General features: G+C 31.8%; 3 protein-coding genes across 4 annotated transcripts; 1 reads left to right on the top strand and 2 right to left on the bottom strand.

Moving 5' to 3' along the window:
• Positions 1–11: 11 nt before the first annotated feature.
• On the bottom strand, positions 12–7993 carry LOC105117708 (2-alkenal reductase (NADP(+)-dependent)-like). The gene is made up of 6 exons (XM_011015458.1): positions 7899–7993; positions 1187–1444; positions 895–1072; positions 650–816; positions 277–359; positions 12–188 (listed from the first exon to the last, which is right to left on the bottom strand). Exons 2-6 carry the CDS (start codon positions 1430–1432, stop codon positions 92–94), a joined length of 771 nt encoding a protein of 256 aa, XP_011013760.1. The 5' UTR covers positions 1433–1444; positions 7899–7993; the 3' UTR covers positions 12–91.
• Positions 5765–7985, bottom strand: LOC105117707 (2-alkenal reductase (NADP(+)-dependent)-like). The gene is made up of 5 exons (XM_011015457.1): positions 7641–7985; positions 7362–7539; positions 7117–7283; positions 6744–6826; positions 5765–6305 (listed from the first exon to the last, which is right to left on the bottom strand). Exons 1-5 carry the CDS (start codon positions 7884–7886, stop codon positions 5927–5929), a joined length of 1053 nt encoding a protein of 350 aa, XP_011013759.1. The 5' UTR covers positions 7887–7985; the 3' UTR covers positions 5765–5926.
• A 4615-nt stretch (positions 7994–12608) lies between the features above and the next one.
• LOC105117705 (probably inactive leucine-rich repeat receptor-like protein kinase At5g48380) lies at positions 12609–14953 on the top strand. 2 transcript variants are annotated; one of them, XM_011015455.1, is made up of 3 exons: positions 12639–12676; positions 12862–13647; positions 13860–14953. In XM_011015455.1, the coding sequence occupies exons 2-3, from the start codon at positions 12868–12870 to the stop codon at positions 14820–14822; spliced, it is 1743 nt and encodes a 580-aa protein (XP_011013757.1). In that variant the 5' UTR covers positions 12639–12676; positions 12862–12867; the 3' UTR covers positions 14823–14953. The 2 variants fall into 2 exon arrangements, with proteins under 2 accessions (XP_011013756.1, XP_011013757.1); XM_011015454.1 differs by having other exon boundaries at positions 12609–13647.
• The last annotated feature ends 2708 nt before the right edge of the window (positions 14954–17661 follow it).

Genomic DNA, 17661 nt, shown 5'->3' with positions numbered 1-17661 from the left:
TCAGCAGGACAGATTGCATGCACAGAGGGTTGATAACATGGTGAATGGGTTGTTGGAGTAGGGCAGGCAGGTTTTTAATTGATTTTGCATATCAAGGATATATTTGACGGCCCAGTGGATTTGAAGTGCTGAAAGCTAAAGTCTTGTAGCTTTGATGTGTGAAGTACCTATTTTTTTGAAAGCTATCTCTGTAGGAATAAGATGGATGACTACTGCAATTTGCCAAGAAGCATGCGCAATCATATATATCAAGCACAGATAAAGGCAAAACCTGACCTTTTCAACGTATCATTCAAGTTTTTCTCTTCTTTATAATTGAATGCATCATCAAATCCCAGCTTGTTCTTCAGCAAATCAACCTTGTAAGAAATTAGAAACATGAAAGAGCAAATTGTTGAAACTGGGTCATCTTGAATGCAAAACAGAAAGAAAACTAGTCATGACAACAAATAATAAGATCAGGTTAAAGAAAAGCTGATGTTATGCTCCAAATGGATGTGCTCTTGATAGGATATGAGAAGTTGGAAATCACTATAAAAAATCCATGGAAAGTTCAGGCCAGCAGACCCGATGTTAATGCCATGCGTGTTTAACTCTGTAAATGTATGAATCAGGACTGAGCATGTAATTGTATAGAAAAACGAAATACCTTTTCTGGACTTCCTGCACTACCAACCACATAGCAGCCCATCAATTTTGCTAGCTGCCCGACAAGCTGACCTACTGCACCAAATGCTGAAGAAATGAAAACAGTCTCTCCTTTCTTAGGAGCACAGAACTCATAAAAACCAACATAAGCTGTCAAACCAGGCATACCTATGGAGAAGACACAAAAACACCTTTAGTACTCCAAAATCTTGCAGAAGTTTGTTGATCAAATTCTTGAAAACTTACCAAGAACTCCCAAATAGTAAGATAAGGGTACATCTGAGCGTTGGATTTTAAAGAGAGTTTCAGGTTCTGTAATCAGACTGTACTCTTCCCAGCCAGTTGTTCCCCAAACAAGATCACCCTTTTGGAAATCAGAGTGTCCAGATTCAACAACTCTACCCACTCCATAACTGGCTATCACCTGCAAACAAAATTTCTCAGCAGAAAAGGGTCAGTCTGTTACTACAATCCTGGAAATTTGAGTCTGGCCGTCTGTATATGAAAGGAAGAGAAGAAAGGAAGATGTAAGACTTACAGAACCAGGGGAATAGGAAGAGAAGTAGCCAGGTTTTTCGATCTTCGTGGATCGAATGTACTGGTAAGGATCAATGGAGAGGTAAAGAACCTTCACAAGAACTGCATTTGAACCTTGTGGTACTTTCAATTCTATACTTTCAATTGTTAGATGAAGGTCTGATTCTTTTGGGAAACCTTTGATGCAGTCTTTGAGCATCAACTTCTTGTTTCTCACAACATTTCCAGCACCACCAGCAGTCTCCATTGATAATAGCAACTCTAATCAAATATATTTTATGCTTTTTCAGGTGAAATATATTTTTAAAATACACTAAGTCTGCAGCCACAACCACATATATATTGAGATTATTATAATGCATATAGTGGCATGTGTGGTGCATGATCATTCTTCAAGATCAGAATAATCGTGAATGGTGTAAGAGAAAAGAATAATTTCTTATCAGTACAAAAAAAAAAAAATTACTACAAATCATAACTAGTCTTTATAGAGTTTGGAAAAATGGATTAGTAATCCTAATGTGCTTTTCTTGATATTTATTATATTATTTATTTATTTGATATAAATTAAAATATATATATATATATATATATATATTTTTAACTGTTGATCTATTTAATGTTGAAGAAAAGTTATCATTTAGGGAGATTCTTATTTTATCAAATTAAAAATATAATTATATTAATATAAAAATAAATAGTCTTTTTTTTTAATATCATGAATATATATCATATATAAGTTCAAAATCCTATATATTAAAAAAAATATTATTTCAGTATTTTTAAAATATAGGCCATAATTATTTAAAATTATGCTCAAATTTTATTGAAAAGACACCATATTTAAAATTTTACAAATTTTTTTATAAAATCAATGCAAAAGTATTTCAGAATTTTTAAAATAAATGCTCAAATTATTTTTTAGGATTGTTAGCCCCTTGCAATTAGAATATTTTGTTAATTAAAACTTTTATCTTTTTTTTCTATCATTCATTTAACACAAAATAAATAAAAATAAACACAACACACGCATTTTGATTTGAGTTTTATAAAAAAAAATTATTTGTTTTCTTTGGAACTATCATGATCTCATTATTTGGTATGTAAATTGATGCTAGGTTAAAAATAATTGACTCAAATCAATAAAATATGGTGTCTTTTCAATGATTTTTAAAATATTTTATTTTAAATATTTAATTGAAGTCAAATTATGTTTTTACTGGTAACTTGGAATGTTTTTGAATCCAGAAAAAAATATGAGTTACATCAAATTAATTTTCATACAATTTTTTTTTTTTTCCTAAAATTATATTATCAATTCTTAAACATTTCTATAACTCAATGTAAACCAATGATCTAGTCTATGTCATATACATCTATCTATCAACATGTATGTTAATAATGAAATGAAAATGAAGGACAAGATTATACGAAGAGCTCACAACTGATCTTCCAACTAAATTTGTTTAGTAGAATCATTTATTTAAGGATATCAATTATGTTGTCGAGATTTGATGAGAAAATTAAAATTAGAACACTTATAAAAGGTAAATGCTCTGAATCGTAACTTGGTATATCAAATTGATACGAGGGTTAGCAAGTTGTTTTCATCCAGAGATACAATTAATAAGATAAACATTAGATATCTACTATTAAATATAAAGGAAAAGCATGGCTAGTGATCATAGAGTTGGTGGCGAGGGAATGATGAGTAAGAAGCAAGTGATTCTCAAGGACTATGTGAGTGGCTTTCCAAAAGAATCAAACCCGTACGTACGTGACGACAAGTAGCTAGCATCAAACTAGAAGCACCAGAAGAAGAAAGTGGAAAAGATGCTGTGGTGGCCTACAATCTCTGTTTGTCTTGTGATCCATCCTCGCGCGGAGGCATGCAGAAAGATCCACCGCCTCATGTAAACAACCTCATGTTTTGAGTTCTAGCCAGCGCTGGAACTTTACCGATCTGTTGATCAGCAAGGTTCCTAAGAATTTGGATTTGTTTACGAAGAAGAAAACAAGTCGAAATCGACAAGCACAAGCAACACTAACCAATAGTTTCTCTTCAAGTAAAGTAGTGAAGGTTTCCCGGGAGTGATTCATCTCCCATTACATATATCTTCTGGGCAATGTCATCTTGTGCCATTAGCACTAGCAGTAAAACTAACAAATCCCTGTGTAGGAAAACAGTACAGATATATGGCCTTATTGCTAAGAGAGGAACAACGTGGTCTGTCGATAATTTAGAGATTCTCCTTAAGAAGAATTTGTTGAGTGAACAAACAGGACAAACATCTTTGATGCAAATTACGGTAGGAAAATATTTTGGCGGTTAAGCATGAAGGGGTACAGGACTCCCACAACCATTTGATATAACAGGCCCATCTTTATTAACTATAAGTCTCTATTTATTTGATAGGCCCATATTCTCAAAATTTTGAGGCCCTCCTTTCAAATCGATAATATTCAGTTCACACACCCGCGCGCACGCATATGTATAGATATATATTGGTGGGTGTGGCTAAATAAGTGTTTTGTTAATAAAATGAACTATTTCATGATTTTAAGTAATCATTTAGGGATCTAATTTCAAGAAACTTTTTTATTATAAGTACTAAACTATAGATTTCATACGAAATAACAACAAATTAAAGAAAATCAAATAAAGACCAATTTGTAAATGAAAATAAAATATATATATATATATAGAAGCTAAAAAAAATTGAGTGGAAAATCATTTTAGTGTAATATTTTATCATGAACGAGGTTTGCTCACCCCAACATGTTTCCCCTAAATTTAAATCATCAAAGAATTTAATTCCTAAGTCAATGATAAAGAATTAAATTTTTTGACTTTGCACACGGTCTTATATCTCAAGAGCATCTTTGTTCATGGAATATTCAGCTAAAACTAATACTCAAAACTCCCATATAAAATCATTTTAGTGCAATAATTTATTATGAATGAGGTTTTCTCACCCTAACATGTTTTTCCTAAATTAAAATCATTAAAGTTCTTATTAATTAATACTCATTTTAATTATCATCGTCGAATTAAATAAAAACAAATCTTCAGAACATAGATGTGAGGGTTTTTACTCTAAATTATATGGAAGCAATCATTAAAAGGAGTTGATATCAAAGTTGATGAAGTTCTCCTTCTTTGTTTTTTTCTCCTTTTATTTTAAACTTCGAAATCACAATCGAAAAGAATTATTAAATATACTAATCGAAAAAATTAAAAAGCAAAAGCTAAAGCACACATCCTGTTTACCGAGAATTAAGGGACTGTGGATTGGCACAGTTCTCAAACACATAGCCTGCATTCTGGAGTTTTTGTCGGCTGGCTTAAATTTGCTTTTGGTCTGGCTTCGTCCGGGTTCTCTTTTGTCGTGGTCGGGTGCGGCACAGTTCTCAAACACATGGCCTGCTGATGTATTCTGGAGTTTTTGTCGGCTGGCTTAAATTTGTTTTTGGTCTGGGTTCTCTTTTGTCGTGGACAGGTGTGGCATCGCTGGGTTTTCATTGGAAGGCCGAAACACTGTGGCCCTTGAATCATGTTACTATTCACAGCTACAGTTTCTTCTTTTTGGTGGTTGTTTGTAAAGCCAGATGCAGTGTGACTACTGCACCCTTTGGCTCATGGTGCTGTTCACAGCGGCAATTGTTGGCGTTCTTTTTGTTTTGCTGGCTTTCGTGGCTTTTTACAAGGCAGGTACATTGTGAGCAAGGCATTACAATTTGTTAAAGATAGGGACAGCTTTTTAACATCAGAGCAGTACGTCCATAAGTCTCATGAGACTTTTTTTCCTCTTTCTTTTTTAAAATTTTAATATAGTATTATTTACCCAGGAACTTATCCCTTCCTTCTGAGCCTGTTCTCAAGAGCTAATAAATTTATGCAAAACGCTGGATTTAGCCGCTCGAGTGAGTTGATATGATGTTTGTTGTGTCCTTTTTCTTTTTCTGTGTTTTTTGGGAGAGGTTGTGAGCTAATAAACACGCACCTCAGCACTGATCGGAAGTCGCTTTTGATCTGTATTTGTTTCATCGGCAAGCTTATTATTATGACTTCCACAGCAAGCTTGACCTTCCTTATTTCTCTTTTTGGCTCAGTAGTTAGTTTCAGGCTTAGGCAACCCTTTGTTAAGCTACTTATATCGTTGCGTTACTATATTGTTGTCTAGGCTTTCTGCTGTTAATTTTGTTCATATTGCCAATCGATCTACTTTACTCTTCTTGGTTTTTATCCCACTTCTGTGATCATGAACTTATAAGCTAAATTTCTTATTTTGCTGACTTTACCTGTATCTTCTTGAGTATTGCTTGCTAAAATCTGTTTTTGTTTTTGAAGCTCATATAGCAAAATGCATACAACCAAACTGAACACATAATATATTACAACCTTGCTGCGTAGCGCGGGCAGTAGCCTAGTACACAAGTAATGAGAGTGGTATAAGACCATTAGAGCAAGTCCATTGCACACTATGGTTTATAGGTCAACCCGTCAAGCCCAGTTGTGCCTAAATAACTATGGTCTGCATCCCATGGATTTTTTTTTTAAGAAAAACACTCCTAAATATTAAATAATTTGCATGTAGTAATTTTCGAAATACAAGTTTAGCATTTACATATAAAAAAATCCAACCACATTATTGATTATATTTGACTTGTAACCACATGAAAGAAGAGGATGCATACAATTCTCAATGGCCCATGAGAACGCTACAATTTGGTTGGCTTGTTATTCTGCAGCAACTATAACAACTTTCTTTCCAAGATTGCTGCTGTTAAAAAGCCCTACAAGAGCAGCTGGACAGCTCTCAAGAGCTTCAGATATGTCTTCCACATACACAATCTTCCCTTCTCTAACGCAAGGCAACATGAAGTCTAGGAACTTGGGAAAGAGGTGATAGTGATCAGTGACAACAAATCCTTCCAAGCGAAGCCGCTTATAAATGATGTTCATCATGTTCTTTATGCCTTCAGGCTCATCCAGTGTGTATTGTGAAATCATTCCACAGTGAGCAATGCGGCCCTTAAGTTTCATGTTGAGTAGCACAGCATCAAGCATTTTGCCCCCAACATTGTCAAAGCAAATGTCAATGCCTCCAGGAAAGTGCCTGCAATGAATCGATGCGAAAACAACAGCAAGAACTTGCGGGTTGAGTTTTTTGAAGCTCACATGGGTCACTTCATAACTGCTGCAATAATCATACAGCTTGGCATTTCTTTTCTTTTATTGCTAGTTGACAATTTTGGTAGCCCAACCCCACAAATTTCTTCAGCAGGACAGATTGCATGCACAGAGGGTTGATAACATGGTGAATGGGTTGTTGGAGTAGGGCAGGCAGGTTTTTAATTGATTTTGCATATCAAGGATATATTTGACGGCCCAGTGGATTTGAAGTGCTGAAAGCTAAAGTCTTGTTGCTTTGATGTGTGATATACCTAATTTTTTGAAAGCTATCTCTGCAGGAAAAAGATGGATGACCTACTGCAATTTGCCAAGAAGCATGCGCAATCATATATATCAAGCACAGATAAAGGCAAAACCTGACCTTTTCAACGTATCATTCAAGTTTTTCTCTTCTTTATAATTGAATGCATCATCAAATCCCAGCTTGTTCTTCAGCAAATCAACCTTGTAAGAAATTAGAAACATGAAAGAGCAAATTGTTGAAACTGGGTCATCTTGAATGCAAAACAGAAAGAAAACTAGTCATGACAACAAATAATAAGATCAGGTTAAAGAAAAGCTGATGTTATGCTCCAAATGGATGTGCTCTTGATAGGATATGAGAAGTTGGAAATCACTATAAAAAATCCATGGAAAGTTCAGGCCAGCAGACCCGATGTTAATGCCATGCGTGTTTAACTCTGTAAATGTATGAATCAGGACTGAGCATGTAATTGTATAGAAAAATGAAATACCTTTTCTGGATTTCCTGCACTACCAACCACATAGCAGCCCATCAATTTTGCTAGCTGCCCGACAAGCTGACCTACTGCACCAATTGCTGAAGAAATGAAAACAGTCTCTCCTTTCTTAGGAGCACAGAACTCATAAAAACCAACATAAGCTGTCAAACCAGGCATACCTATGGAGAAGACACAAAAACACCTTTAGTACTCCAAAATCTTGCAGAAGTTTGTTGATCAAATTCTTGAAAACTTACCAAGAACTCCCAAATAGTAAGATAAGGGTACATCTGAGCGTTGGATTTTAAAGAGAGTTTCAGGTTCTGTAATCAGACTGTACTCTTCCCAGCCAGTTGTTCCCCAAACAAGATCACCCTTTTGGAAATCAGAGTGTCCAGATTCAACAACTCTACCCACTCCATAACTGGCTATCACCTGCAAACAAAATTTCTCAGCAGAAAAGGGTCAGTCTGTTACTACAATCCTGGAAATTTGAGTCTGGCCGTCTGTATATGAAAGGAAGATGTAAGACTTGCAGAACCAGGGGAATAGGAAGAGAAGTAGCCAGGTTTTTCGATCTTCGTGGATCGAATATACTGGTAAGGATCAATGGAGAGGTAAAGAACCTTCACAAGAATTGCATTTGAACCTTGTGGTACTTTCAATTCTATACTTTCAGTTGTTAGATGAAGGTCTGATTCTTTTGGGAAACCTTTGATGTAGTCTTTGAGCATCAACTTCTTGTTTCTCACAACATTTCCAGCACCGCCATCAGTCTCCATTGATAATAGCAACTCTAATCAAATCCTGTTAATCTATCTGGAAACTAATGAAAAGAGACATGTCATGTATTGATATGAGCTGTGAAGCAGCCACATGTTTGTCATGTGTCATGACCTCATTATTCAACAAAATACTAGAAAAATTCATCAATTTTATCCTTTTCAGGTGAAATATATTTTTAAAATACACTAAGTCTGCAGCCACAAATACATATATATTGAGATTATTATAATGCATATGGTTGCATGTGTGGGGCATGATCATTCTCCAAGATCGGAATAATCAAGAATCGTATAAGAGAATAGAATAAAAAAATTATTTTTTATTAATAAAAAAAAAAAATCATTGCAAAATATTTTGGTAATTAGAAATCATTCCTAGTTTTAAAATTTGAAAAAATGAATTGATTATGTAAAGAATTAGTATCTCCAGTATGCTTTTTTTGAGATATATTGTATTATTTATTTATTTGATATAAACTAAGAGAAATATATGTTTTCTAACCGTTGGTTTATTTAAAGTTGAAAAAAATTATCATATGTAAGGAGATTTTTATTTTATCAAGTTGAAAACATAATTGTTATCAATATAAAAATAATTTTTTTTTTAATATCATGAATATATATCATATATAAGTTCAAAATCTCATATATTAAAAAAAAAAAATTTTGGTATTTTTGAAATGTAGGCCATAATTATTTGGAATCTTACAAATTTTTTATAAAATTTATGCAAAAGTATTTCAAATTTTTAAAATAAATGCTTAAATTATTTTTTAGGATTGTTAGCCTCATGCAATTAGAATATTTTGTTAATTAAAACTTTTATCTTTTTTTTTTATCATTCATTTAACATAAAATAAATAAAAATAAGCACAACACGCACACTTTGATTTGAGTTTTGTAAAAAAATTTTATTTGTTTTCTTTGGAACCATCATGATTTCATTATTTGGTATGTAAATTGGTGCTAGGTTAAAAATGATTGACCTGAATCAATCAAATATAGTGTTTTTTCAATGATTTTTAAAATATTTTATTTTAAATATTTAATTAGAGTTAAATTATATTTTTATCGATAATTTAGGTTATTTTTGGACCCGAAAAAAAATATGATTTACATCAAATTAATTTTCACACAATAAAATTTTTTTTTTACTAAAATTATATTATCAATGCCTAAACATTTCTACAACTTAGTGTAAACCAATGATCTAGTTTATGTCATATACATATACATCTATCTATCTATCAACGTGTATGATAATAATGAAAATAAAAATGAAGGACAAGATTATACAAAGAGCTCACAACTGATCTTCCAACTAAATTTGTTTAGTAGAATCATTTATTTAAGGATATCAATTATGTTGTCGAGATTTGATGAGAAAATTAAAATTAGAACACTTACAAGAGGTAAATTATCTAAATCTTAACTTGGTATATCAAATTGATACGAGGGTTAATAAGTTGTTTTTATCCAGAGATACAATAAATAAAATAAACATTAGATATCTACTATTAAATATAAAGGAAAAGCATGGCTAGTGGTCATAGAGCTGGTGGCGAGGGAGTGATGAGCAAGAAGCAAGTGATTCTCAAGGACTCTGTGAGTGGCTTTCCAAAAGAATCAAACCCATACGTACGTGACGACAAGTAGCTAGCATCAAACTAGAAGCACCAGAAGAAGAAAGTGGAAAAGATGTTGTGGTGGCCTACAATCTCTGCTTGTCTTGTGATCCATCCTTGCGCGGAGGCATGCAGAAAGATTCACCGCCTCATGTAAACAACCTCATGTTTTGAGTTCCAGCCAGCGCTCGAACTTCACTGATCTGTTGATCAGCAAGGTTCCTAAGAATTATTACAAAGAAAAAAACAAGTCGCAAACGACAAGCACAAGCAACACTAACCAATATTTTCTCTTCAAGTAAAGTAGTGAAGGTTGCCCAGGAGTGATCCGTCTCCCATTGCATATATCTTCTGGGCAATGCCATCTTGTGCCATTAGCACTAGCTGTAAAACCAACAATATCCCTGTGTATACAGGAAAATAGTATAGATATATGGCCTCATTGCTAGGAGAGAAAAAATGTGGTCTGTTGATAAGCATGTCGTCAATAAATAAATAAATAAAATAAGTGTTTTATAGCCTGAATAATTTTTTTATTTAAAAAAAAAACATCTTATGGTTATTAAAATAAATTAATAAAAAAAATATCAAAATAGTATGCTCATATTTTATGTGTGATTCAAAACTAAAAAATCCTTAAATATAATAAATCATGTTCAAAATTTATGCATAAAATTTAAGAATAACAAAACAATTTGAATCTAATTTTCAATGAAAAATGTATTATTAGTATTATTAATATACTTTTGGATCTTTGGATCATTCTTTTTCTTAAAATGTTGAGATTTCAAGTTTTATACTACTCAAATTATGATTTAAACCATCAAGATTATTTAATTTTTTTTTTGGCTAGCTGAAATTTACCACCAAATTCTTTCTTTTATTATGTCTCATATAAAAGATTTTAGTGTATACAAGACTTTCTTTCATCATCTTCCTTATTATCATTGGAGTTTTAAGTTATATTTTTATATGGAGAAAAAAGTGTTAATCTAATAGACGTTTTAATCTTCTTTCTCTTATAATTAGAAATATTATGTTTACTAATCATTTCATTGCTCAATTTATCTACCTTTCTCATCAAAACCTTTATCATTACCTTCAACTATCTTATTTTTTTATAAAAACCTTCTTATAAATCTATAAGATCAGTATATAACCTAATATATATATATATATATATATATAAATTATGAAGAATAATTTTTAAAATAAAAAAAAACTAGAATGGATCTAAGAACCTTTTTTATTATTATAAGGGCTAAATTATAGATTTCATAAGAAACAACAATAAAAGAAAATCAAATAAAGACCAATTTGTAAATGAAAATAAAATATGGAAGCTAAAATAATTTTTAAAGAAATTACAAGGACCAGAATGAAACCTTATTTTTAAAGAAATTTTACAAGAACTAAAATCAATTTTAAATCCCTTTTTTTTTTACAGTATTTGATAATGCCATTAAAATTATATTTTCTAAAAATTTTAAATTTATTTTAAAAAATAATTATTTTAGTTTATTTTTTTAAAAATAAAAACAATTTAAACCGCAACCAGCACCGTACTTCAAAAAACGCTATAATAAGTAAATTATATCTGACGCGGATTTGGAGTCACTAATTCCAACCAATACTCCTTGAAACACCAGGGAGTTAACTTGTCCACTGGGACAAGGATGACAAAGACTTTGGAACTGTGGACGCCGTACGTAGTTAATAGTCAGATGTATCCTTGTCATTTGCCGCTGTTTTTATATCCTCAAAACTCGCTCTTTTTTCGATTCATATCCTAGAAGAAAACATTTTATAATTATTAAAACAAGTCAATAAATTTGTGGACTAACAAATCAATGCATCTTTTATTCGTGTACTCAACGTGTTCAATAAAGAAATGAAAAATAAAGGTTATGAATATTTTACTTGATTTTTAAGAATGTAATTCCTAAATCATTGATAAAAAATTAAATTTAATGATTTCGCAAACAATCTTGTATCTCAAGAGCATCTTTGTCCATGGAATATTCAGCTAAAATTAATACGCAAAACTCCCATTTAATGTTTGCTAAGCCTGCTTGTCGTCAATAAATAAATAAAAAATATTGGGGCAAAATCATTTTAGTGTAATAAATATTTATCATGAATGAGGTTTTCTCACCCTAACATGTTTTCTCTAAATTTAAATCATTAAAGTTCTTATTAATACTTATTATAATTATCATCATCAAATTAAATTAATTAGCGTAGGAGAGTTAAAGGGAATTGATATTAAAGTTGATGAAGTCCTCCTTTGTTTTTTTTTCTATTTTAGTTTAAACTTTAAAATTACAATCGAAAAGAGTTATTAAATATACTAAGTATTATTAAAATTGCTGGGATTAAAGATTTAATCTCAATTAACATTTAAGTTGACTGACGTGCAAATAATTCTATTGAAAAAAAAAACAAGAAAAGAAGAAGAAAAATAAGCCTACGTTAATTGACAAAAACTTATAAATCAGGACTTGAACCTTTTTCGTGGAAATTGGAGTCCTATAGGGCCATATTCCATTCTCTCTTTAATTACGTGTCCCATAGACTTGGCCTCTTGAGTTGAAGAAGTAGACTATCAAGTCAATGCATCTTTTCTTTGTGGCTTCGTTATTTCCATAGCAACATGTAGTCCATAGACACCATACCAATCACTTTAAGATAAGTCTTGAATTAAATACAGGGAACAAATAAGATGTTTCTATAACTACAGCGACTAAAATGAGTTTCTGCCACCTTCGACCTCTACGCTCCACATCCCATGAATACCACCCTAAACATGTTTTTTCTTAAAATTATATTAAAATAATTTTTTTTTTTTAAAAAAAATTAACACATCAAAACCATTAAAAAAATGCTAAAAATATATTAAATTGATATTTTAAATCAAATATACTTTTAAATTGTAGTTTCAAATACAAAAACAAAAGATTTAATCTTTTATTTTAAAAAATAAAAACAAGAGGAAATTGAAAGAAGTTGAAAATGAAGACTTAAGCTTCTGCCAGCCCTTGTTTTCCCCACGCTTTCGTGGAAATTACATTTCAATGCAGAAAAAGTAGCTCAAGAATAAAAGCTTTCTTTGGAGATTTCATAAACAAAAAGAGATTTCAATTCAAATTTCCTTTTAATTAGGTATTTATGATTCTTATTTCTCATTTTTGGTCATTCCAACCATTCCATTGTAGTCTACTCTGATGAACTCTCAAATCCAAATGGCTAATTTATTTTTTATCTACTCTTTTATGTTCTCCTTGTTAGCTACTTTCACCGTAACTAGTGCTACTGACACTGATGTTTATTGCTTGAAATCTATTAAGGATTCTATGATAGACCCTCATGGATACTTAAACACCACATGGGATTTCAACAACTATACAGAAGGTTTCATCTGTAGATTTCTGGGAGTCGACTGCTGGCATCCTGATGAGAACAGGGTCTTAAACCTCATACTCTTTGACCTGGGGCTCAAGGGACAGTTCCCTCATGGATTGAAGAACTGTACGAGCTTAAGTGGTTTGAACCTTTCACATAATGAGCTTCAGGGACCGATTCCATCTGACATCTCTAAAAGGCTACCATACATCACTAACCTTGACCTATCCTTCAACAAATTTTCTGGTGAAATCCCAATAAATATTGCCAATTTATCTTTCTTAAATGTTCTAAAACTCGACAAAAACAAGCTAACAGGTCATATCCCACTAGAAATTGGCCTTCTCGATCGACTCAGGAACTTCAGTGTTGCTAACAATCGATTATCAGGGCCAGTGCCAGCTTTTTTACATACTAATATTCCAGCAGACAGCTTTGCGAACAACACAGGACTCTGTGGGATGCCTTTGGATGGCTGCTCAATTCATCAAATGAAGTTTGATTACTCATTCAAAAGTGGTTTTGTGATTGGTTATATAGTTTTTTCAACTTCAGTTGCAATTTTTTTTACATCCTGCTGTGTACCATGGGTGTATATTGTGGAGAGGAAAAAAAAAATCACAATATCAGAAATGATGATGTTGATGGTGAAGAGGAAGCATAAGATAACAGATGATGATCAAGCAGGCAGCTCCTCAACAGTGGGTCTCTTGGAAGAAGGAAATAAAGAGGTACTGCTCTTTAAGATTGATATCTTTTTCGTTTTAGTTTTGTTAGTTTTTATTTTTTAATTCCATATTCAAGTCTTGAGCAAGAGCAATTCAGTTTTTACTTCCAATTACAGGACGTTTATCTACACAAGACCCTGAATTCTTGAAGCTGGTTTAATTGCGATGTATATGTATGTTCTTCAGTACTAATATATTGAGATTTCTGTCCACAGATTTCCATGTTGGAGAAGAGGGTTACAAGAATGAGCTACGCAGATCTTAATGATGCCACCGATAATTTCAGTGAGAACAATGTCATCGGACAGGGAAAGATGGGGATGCTGTACAAGGCATCATTGCCTAATGGTTATGTCCTTGCAGTGAAGAAGTTGCATGACTCTCAGTTCCTTGAAGAACAATTTATATCCGAGTTGAAGATACTTGGTTCATTGAGACATATCAACGTACTTCCACTGTTGGGGTTTTGTGTTGAGTCAAACCAAAGGTTTCTGGTTTACAGTTATATGCCAAATGGTAACCTTTATGATTGGCTACATCCCATGGAAGAAGGTCAGGAAAAAGCTATGGAATGGGGTGTGAGGGTTAAAGTCGCCATCGGATTAGCAAGAGGCTTGGCATGGCTTCATCAGAACTGCCATACCGTCAAAATAATCCATCTTGACATAAGCTCAAAATGCATATTACTTGATCAGAACTTCCAGCCCAAGTTATCAAATTTTGGAGAGGCAATGCTCGTGAGTTCGACCTGCGCTTCCTCCGTAAATAGTGAGTTTTGGGAGATGGCATTTGTGAAGGAAGATGTGCATGGATTTGGAGTTGTGCTTCTTGAGATGATTACTGGGGTGGATCCTAGCAACATGACTGGTTCCTCAAACAATGTTCTCAATGAATGGATTGGTCATCTTTCGAGCAGTTCTGATTTTCATGGCGCGATAGACAAGTCACTGATCGGGCAAGGATTTGACGCTGAGATCATTCAGCTGCTTAAAGTTGCATGTACCTGTGTTGATCCCATTCCAGATCGAAGACCGATGATGGTTCAAGTGTACGAAGACATAAAGGCAATAAGGGAGAGATGTGACCTAGTAGATGATTCATCGATGCTAATGCAACCTGAAATTTGCCCTGCTACTTCAGAAAAATCTGTGGAGATTGAAATGGCAGAATTCCAATGAAAACAACAGGACAAACAAAAGGCAAGGCTGCATTTTCTAGTTTCTATCATGCTTTGGTGTAGTGAACCAATATTGTACACAATATGATAGCTTTTGAGAATAAATCTCCAGAAATGTTACAGTGGTTGATTAACGATTACAAGCAGAAGTTCAAAATATTTTATTTGAGAGTAAATTACAATAGCATGGAAGCAATAATATTTAATCACTAAAATATAACAACAGATAGGGACGAATTTTTAACGTAAATCATATGGAAGCATGCACCCAATCTCGCTAGTAGAGACCTGCTGTGTGTGTTCCATGAACTTGGATTACAGGAGACTTGCTTTTTGACTTGAAGAAACAGACTGTCTAATCTTTATTTATTTCCAAGCTTGTCGTCTCTTGAAGAAAAGGCCTTTCAATTGTTTTTAAATATTGTTCTATTCTTTAAAACACGTTGTAAAGACACTGTCTGGTTACTGTGTATATAAATTTAATATTGTAGTTTGTACTCTGAACAACATTGTAAATATTATTTTTTCTATTTTTTATTCTAAAAAAAAAGGGCTTTCTTGTTTTCAAACATACTATATATGATTTCCCTGGTCGATCCTGCTTAAATTGCAAATTTGCAAGGAAGCAACCACGCCGTAATGACCGTGCACAAGATCTTTAGGCTCAAGAGCATCTTTTTTCATGGAATATTCAGCTGAAATTATTATACAAAACTCTCATTTAATGTTTGCTAAGCAGTGGTCAAGTTAAGAAATATTGAGTGCGCACTTGAGGTCTTAGCTGTGGAGGGAGGGACTTTGCTTTTTCTTTGTACGTGGGTTTGAATTTTATTGTATATGTTTGTTATTTTTGTTGTATCTTATATGTTTATTGAGCTTATAAGATGTTTAATAAATCATGAGATTAATTATGGTGCGTGTAAATTAGCCTGAAAATCTATATAAATTTTAAAAAATATATATTGAATGCAAGTTTTTTTAGTGTAACAGTTTATCATAAATGTCACACCCTAACATGTTTTCCCCTGATTCTAAATTATTAAAATTTTATTGATTATTAATGATTTATTTATTTATTTATATAATTTTTGATTTATTTAATTAAATATTTGTATAGTTTTTTTTATTTACACTTAAAATTTTCCACGTAAGAATATACATTGAAAAACTGCATAACCAATTTTTTGTTGGAAGAAAAAATACCCAGGTAAGAGTTGCTGCGGAACGCGAGTGAAATGATTAATCAATTTTTTGTGGACTCTAATTTATTTCAATGGCAATATAATTGTAAGGCATTTTGAAGGTTCTGAGATTCAAAATTCTATAATCCATACCCATCACTACTTTAAGACTCTTAATTAAACACAGAAAACGTTTTTATAACTAAAGGGGTTAAAATAAATATTGATCACTTAGCTTATTTAGAAGTATGATTATGATCACTTTTCAAAGTAATTTTTTACTTAAAAAAATATATTAGTAATATTTTTTATTTTTTAAAAATTATATTTGAAATCAACATATCAAAATAATTTAAAAAGATAAAAAATATATTAATTCAAAACAAAAAATATTTTTAAAAAGCAATTTCAAACATCCTCTTAACCTCTATGTTCCACATCCATGAATAGTACCCAAAACAGGTTTTGACGTTGTGGGTTTCGGTTTCGAAGTACCAAAATTCTTTCCAAAGCACTGTCTTCTTATGACATGCACAGGCACACAGAGCACAACATGTTATGGATGAAAAGAATTGGGTCATTTTAGACTTGGAAGGGAAAGTTTTAATACCCATCAAGTTTATTTACTTTATTAATCGACTCTCAAAACTTATTTTTCATTCAATTAAGTCCTGAAAACTAAGTTTTTCACAGAATATATGTTAATCTAAATACAGATAAAATATATATACATTAAACTGAAATTATTATTCTATTTTTAATAAATAAAACTATATAGATATTATTTAATAACTATAACTACCGCTACTGGCACTGATGTTTATTGCTTGAAATCTATTAAAGTTTCCTTAGAAGACCCTTACAATCACTTCTCTTCATGGGACTTCACCAATCAAGGTCTCATCTCTTTGTTAAATTCTTTACATTTATGTAGCTATTTAATAACTATAACTACCGGTACTGGCACTGATGTTTATTACTCTTAATCTCTCTTTTATATTTCTATCAAATATTATTATTATTATTTTTTATATTGTCTACTTTTTAACATATAAGAGTTCAACAACTTTAGGATAAAATGAACTATTTCATGATTTAGAGTAATCATATAGGGATCTACTAAACTATAGATTTCATATGAAACAACAAAAAAAGTAAATCAAATAAAGAACAATTTGTAAAAGAAAATAAAATATAGAAGTTAAAATAATTTTTTAAGAAATTACATGAACTAAAAGGAAACCTTATCAAGTCTCCACTCACATTACTAAACGTCAGCAATAATGAATATTCTCATGACATCAGTTATCAATAACATTTATTATTATTATTATTATTATTATGACATGAATGCGACTGCTAGCAATAATAAAATTCAACAATCCACTCTCTCCAATGGACTTGCTGCGTGTTCCCCTCTTAGCAATCCATTTATTTTCTTGTGGTATTGACAGTGTTATGATTAAAGTCACGTGTTCTCGGGATGTCAGCTCTCAATTTTATATCTCTTTTGCTAACGTTATTGAAATTAAATTTTCAAAAAAAATATTTTATTTTTTAAAATTATTTATTTTTTATATTTTTAAATATTTTTTATAAAATAATATTAAAAAATTAAAAAATTATTTTAATATATATATATATATATATATTTTTTTT

This window comes from Populus euphratica, unplaced genomic scaffold (genome assembly GCF_000495115.2).
Source record: "Populus euphratica unplaced genomic scaffold, PopEup_1.0 scaffold1480.1, whole genome shotgun sequence".
NCBI classification, from domain to species: Eukaryota; Viridiplantae; Streptophyta; class Magnoliopsida; order Malpighiales; family Salicaceae; genus Populus; species Populus euphratica.
The sequence above is the reverse complement of the archived record's forward strand: the minus strand, read 5'-3'. Positions and strand labels throughout refer to the sequence as shown.

Bases quoted from the DNA above. Each gene is read 5' to 3' on its own strand.
- LOC105117708 (XM_011015458.1), bottom strand. From the start codon at position 1,432: ATGGAGACTGCTGGTGGTGCTGGAAATGTTGTGAGAAACAAGAAGTTG. The intron at 1,073-1,186 runs GTAAGTCTTACA...TTTTGTTTGCAG, and splicing joins CTTCCTATTCCCCTGGTTCT to GTGATAGCCAGTTATGGAGT. The intron at 360-649 runs GTATTTCGTTTT...ATTTCTTACAAG, and splicing joins GTGCAGGAAGTCCAGAAAAG to GTTGATTTGCTGAAGAACAA.
- LOC105117707 (XM_011015457.1), bottom strand. From the start codon at position 7,886: ATGGAGACTGATGGCGGTGCTGGAAATGTTGTGAGAAACAAGAAGTTG. The intron at 7,284-7,361 runs GTAAGTTTTCAA...TCTTCTCCATAG, and splicing joins TTACTATTTGGGAGTTCTTG to GTATGCCTGGTTTGACAGCT. The intron at 6,827-7,116 runs GTATTTCATTTT...ATTTCTTACAAG, and splicing joins GTGCAGGAAATCCAGAAAAG to GTTGATTTGCTGAAGAACAA.
- LOC105117705 (XM_011015454.1), top strand. From the start codon at position 12,739: ATGAACTCTCAAATCCAAATGGCTAATTTATTTTTTATCTACTCTTTT. The intron at 13,648-13,859 runs GTACTGCTCTTT...TTCTGTCCACAG, and splicing joins TGGAAGAAGGAAATAAAGAG to ATTTCCATGTTGGAGAAGAG.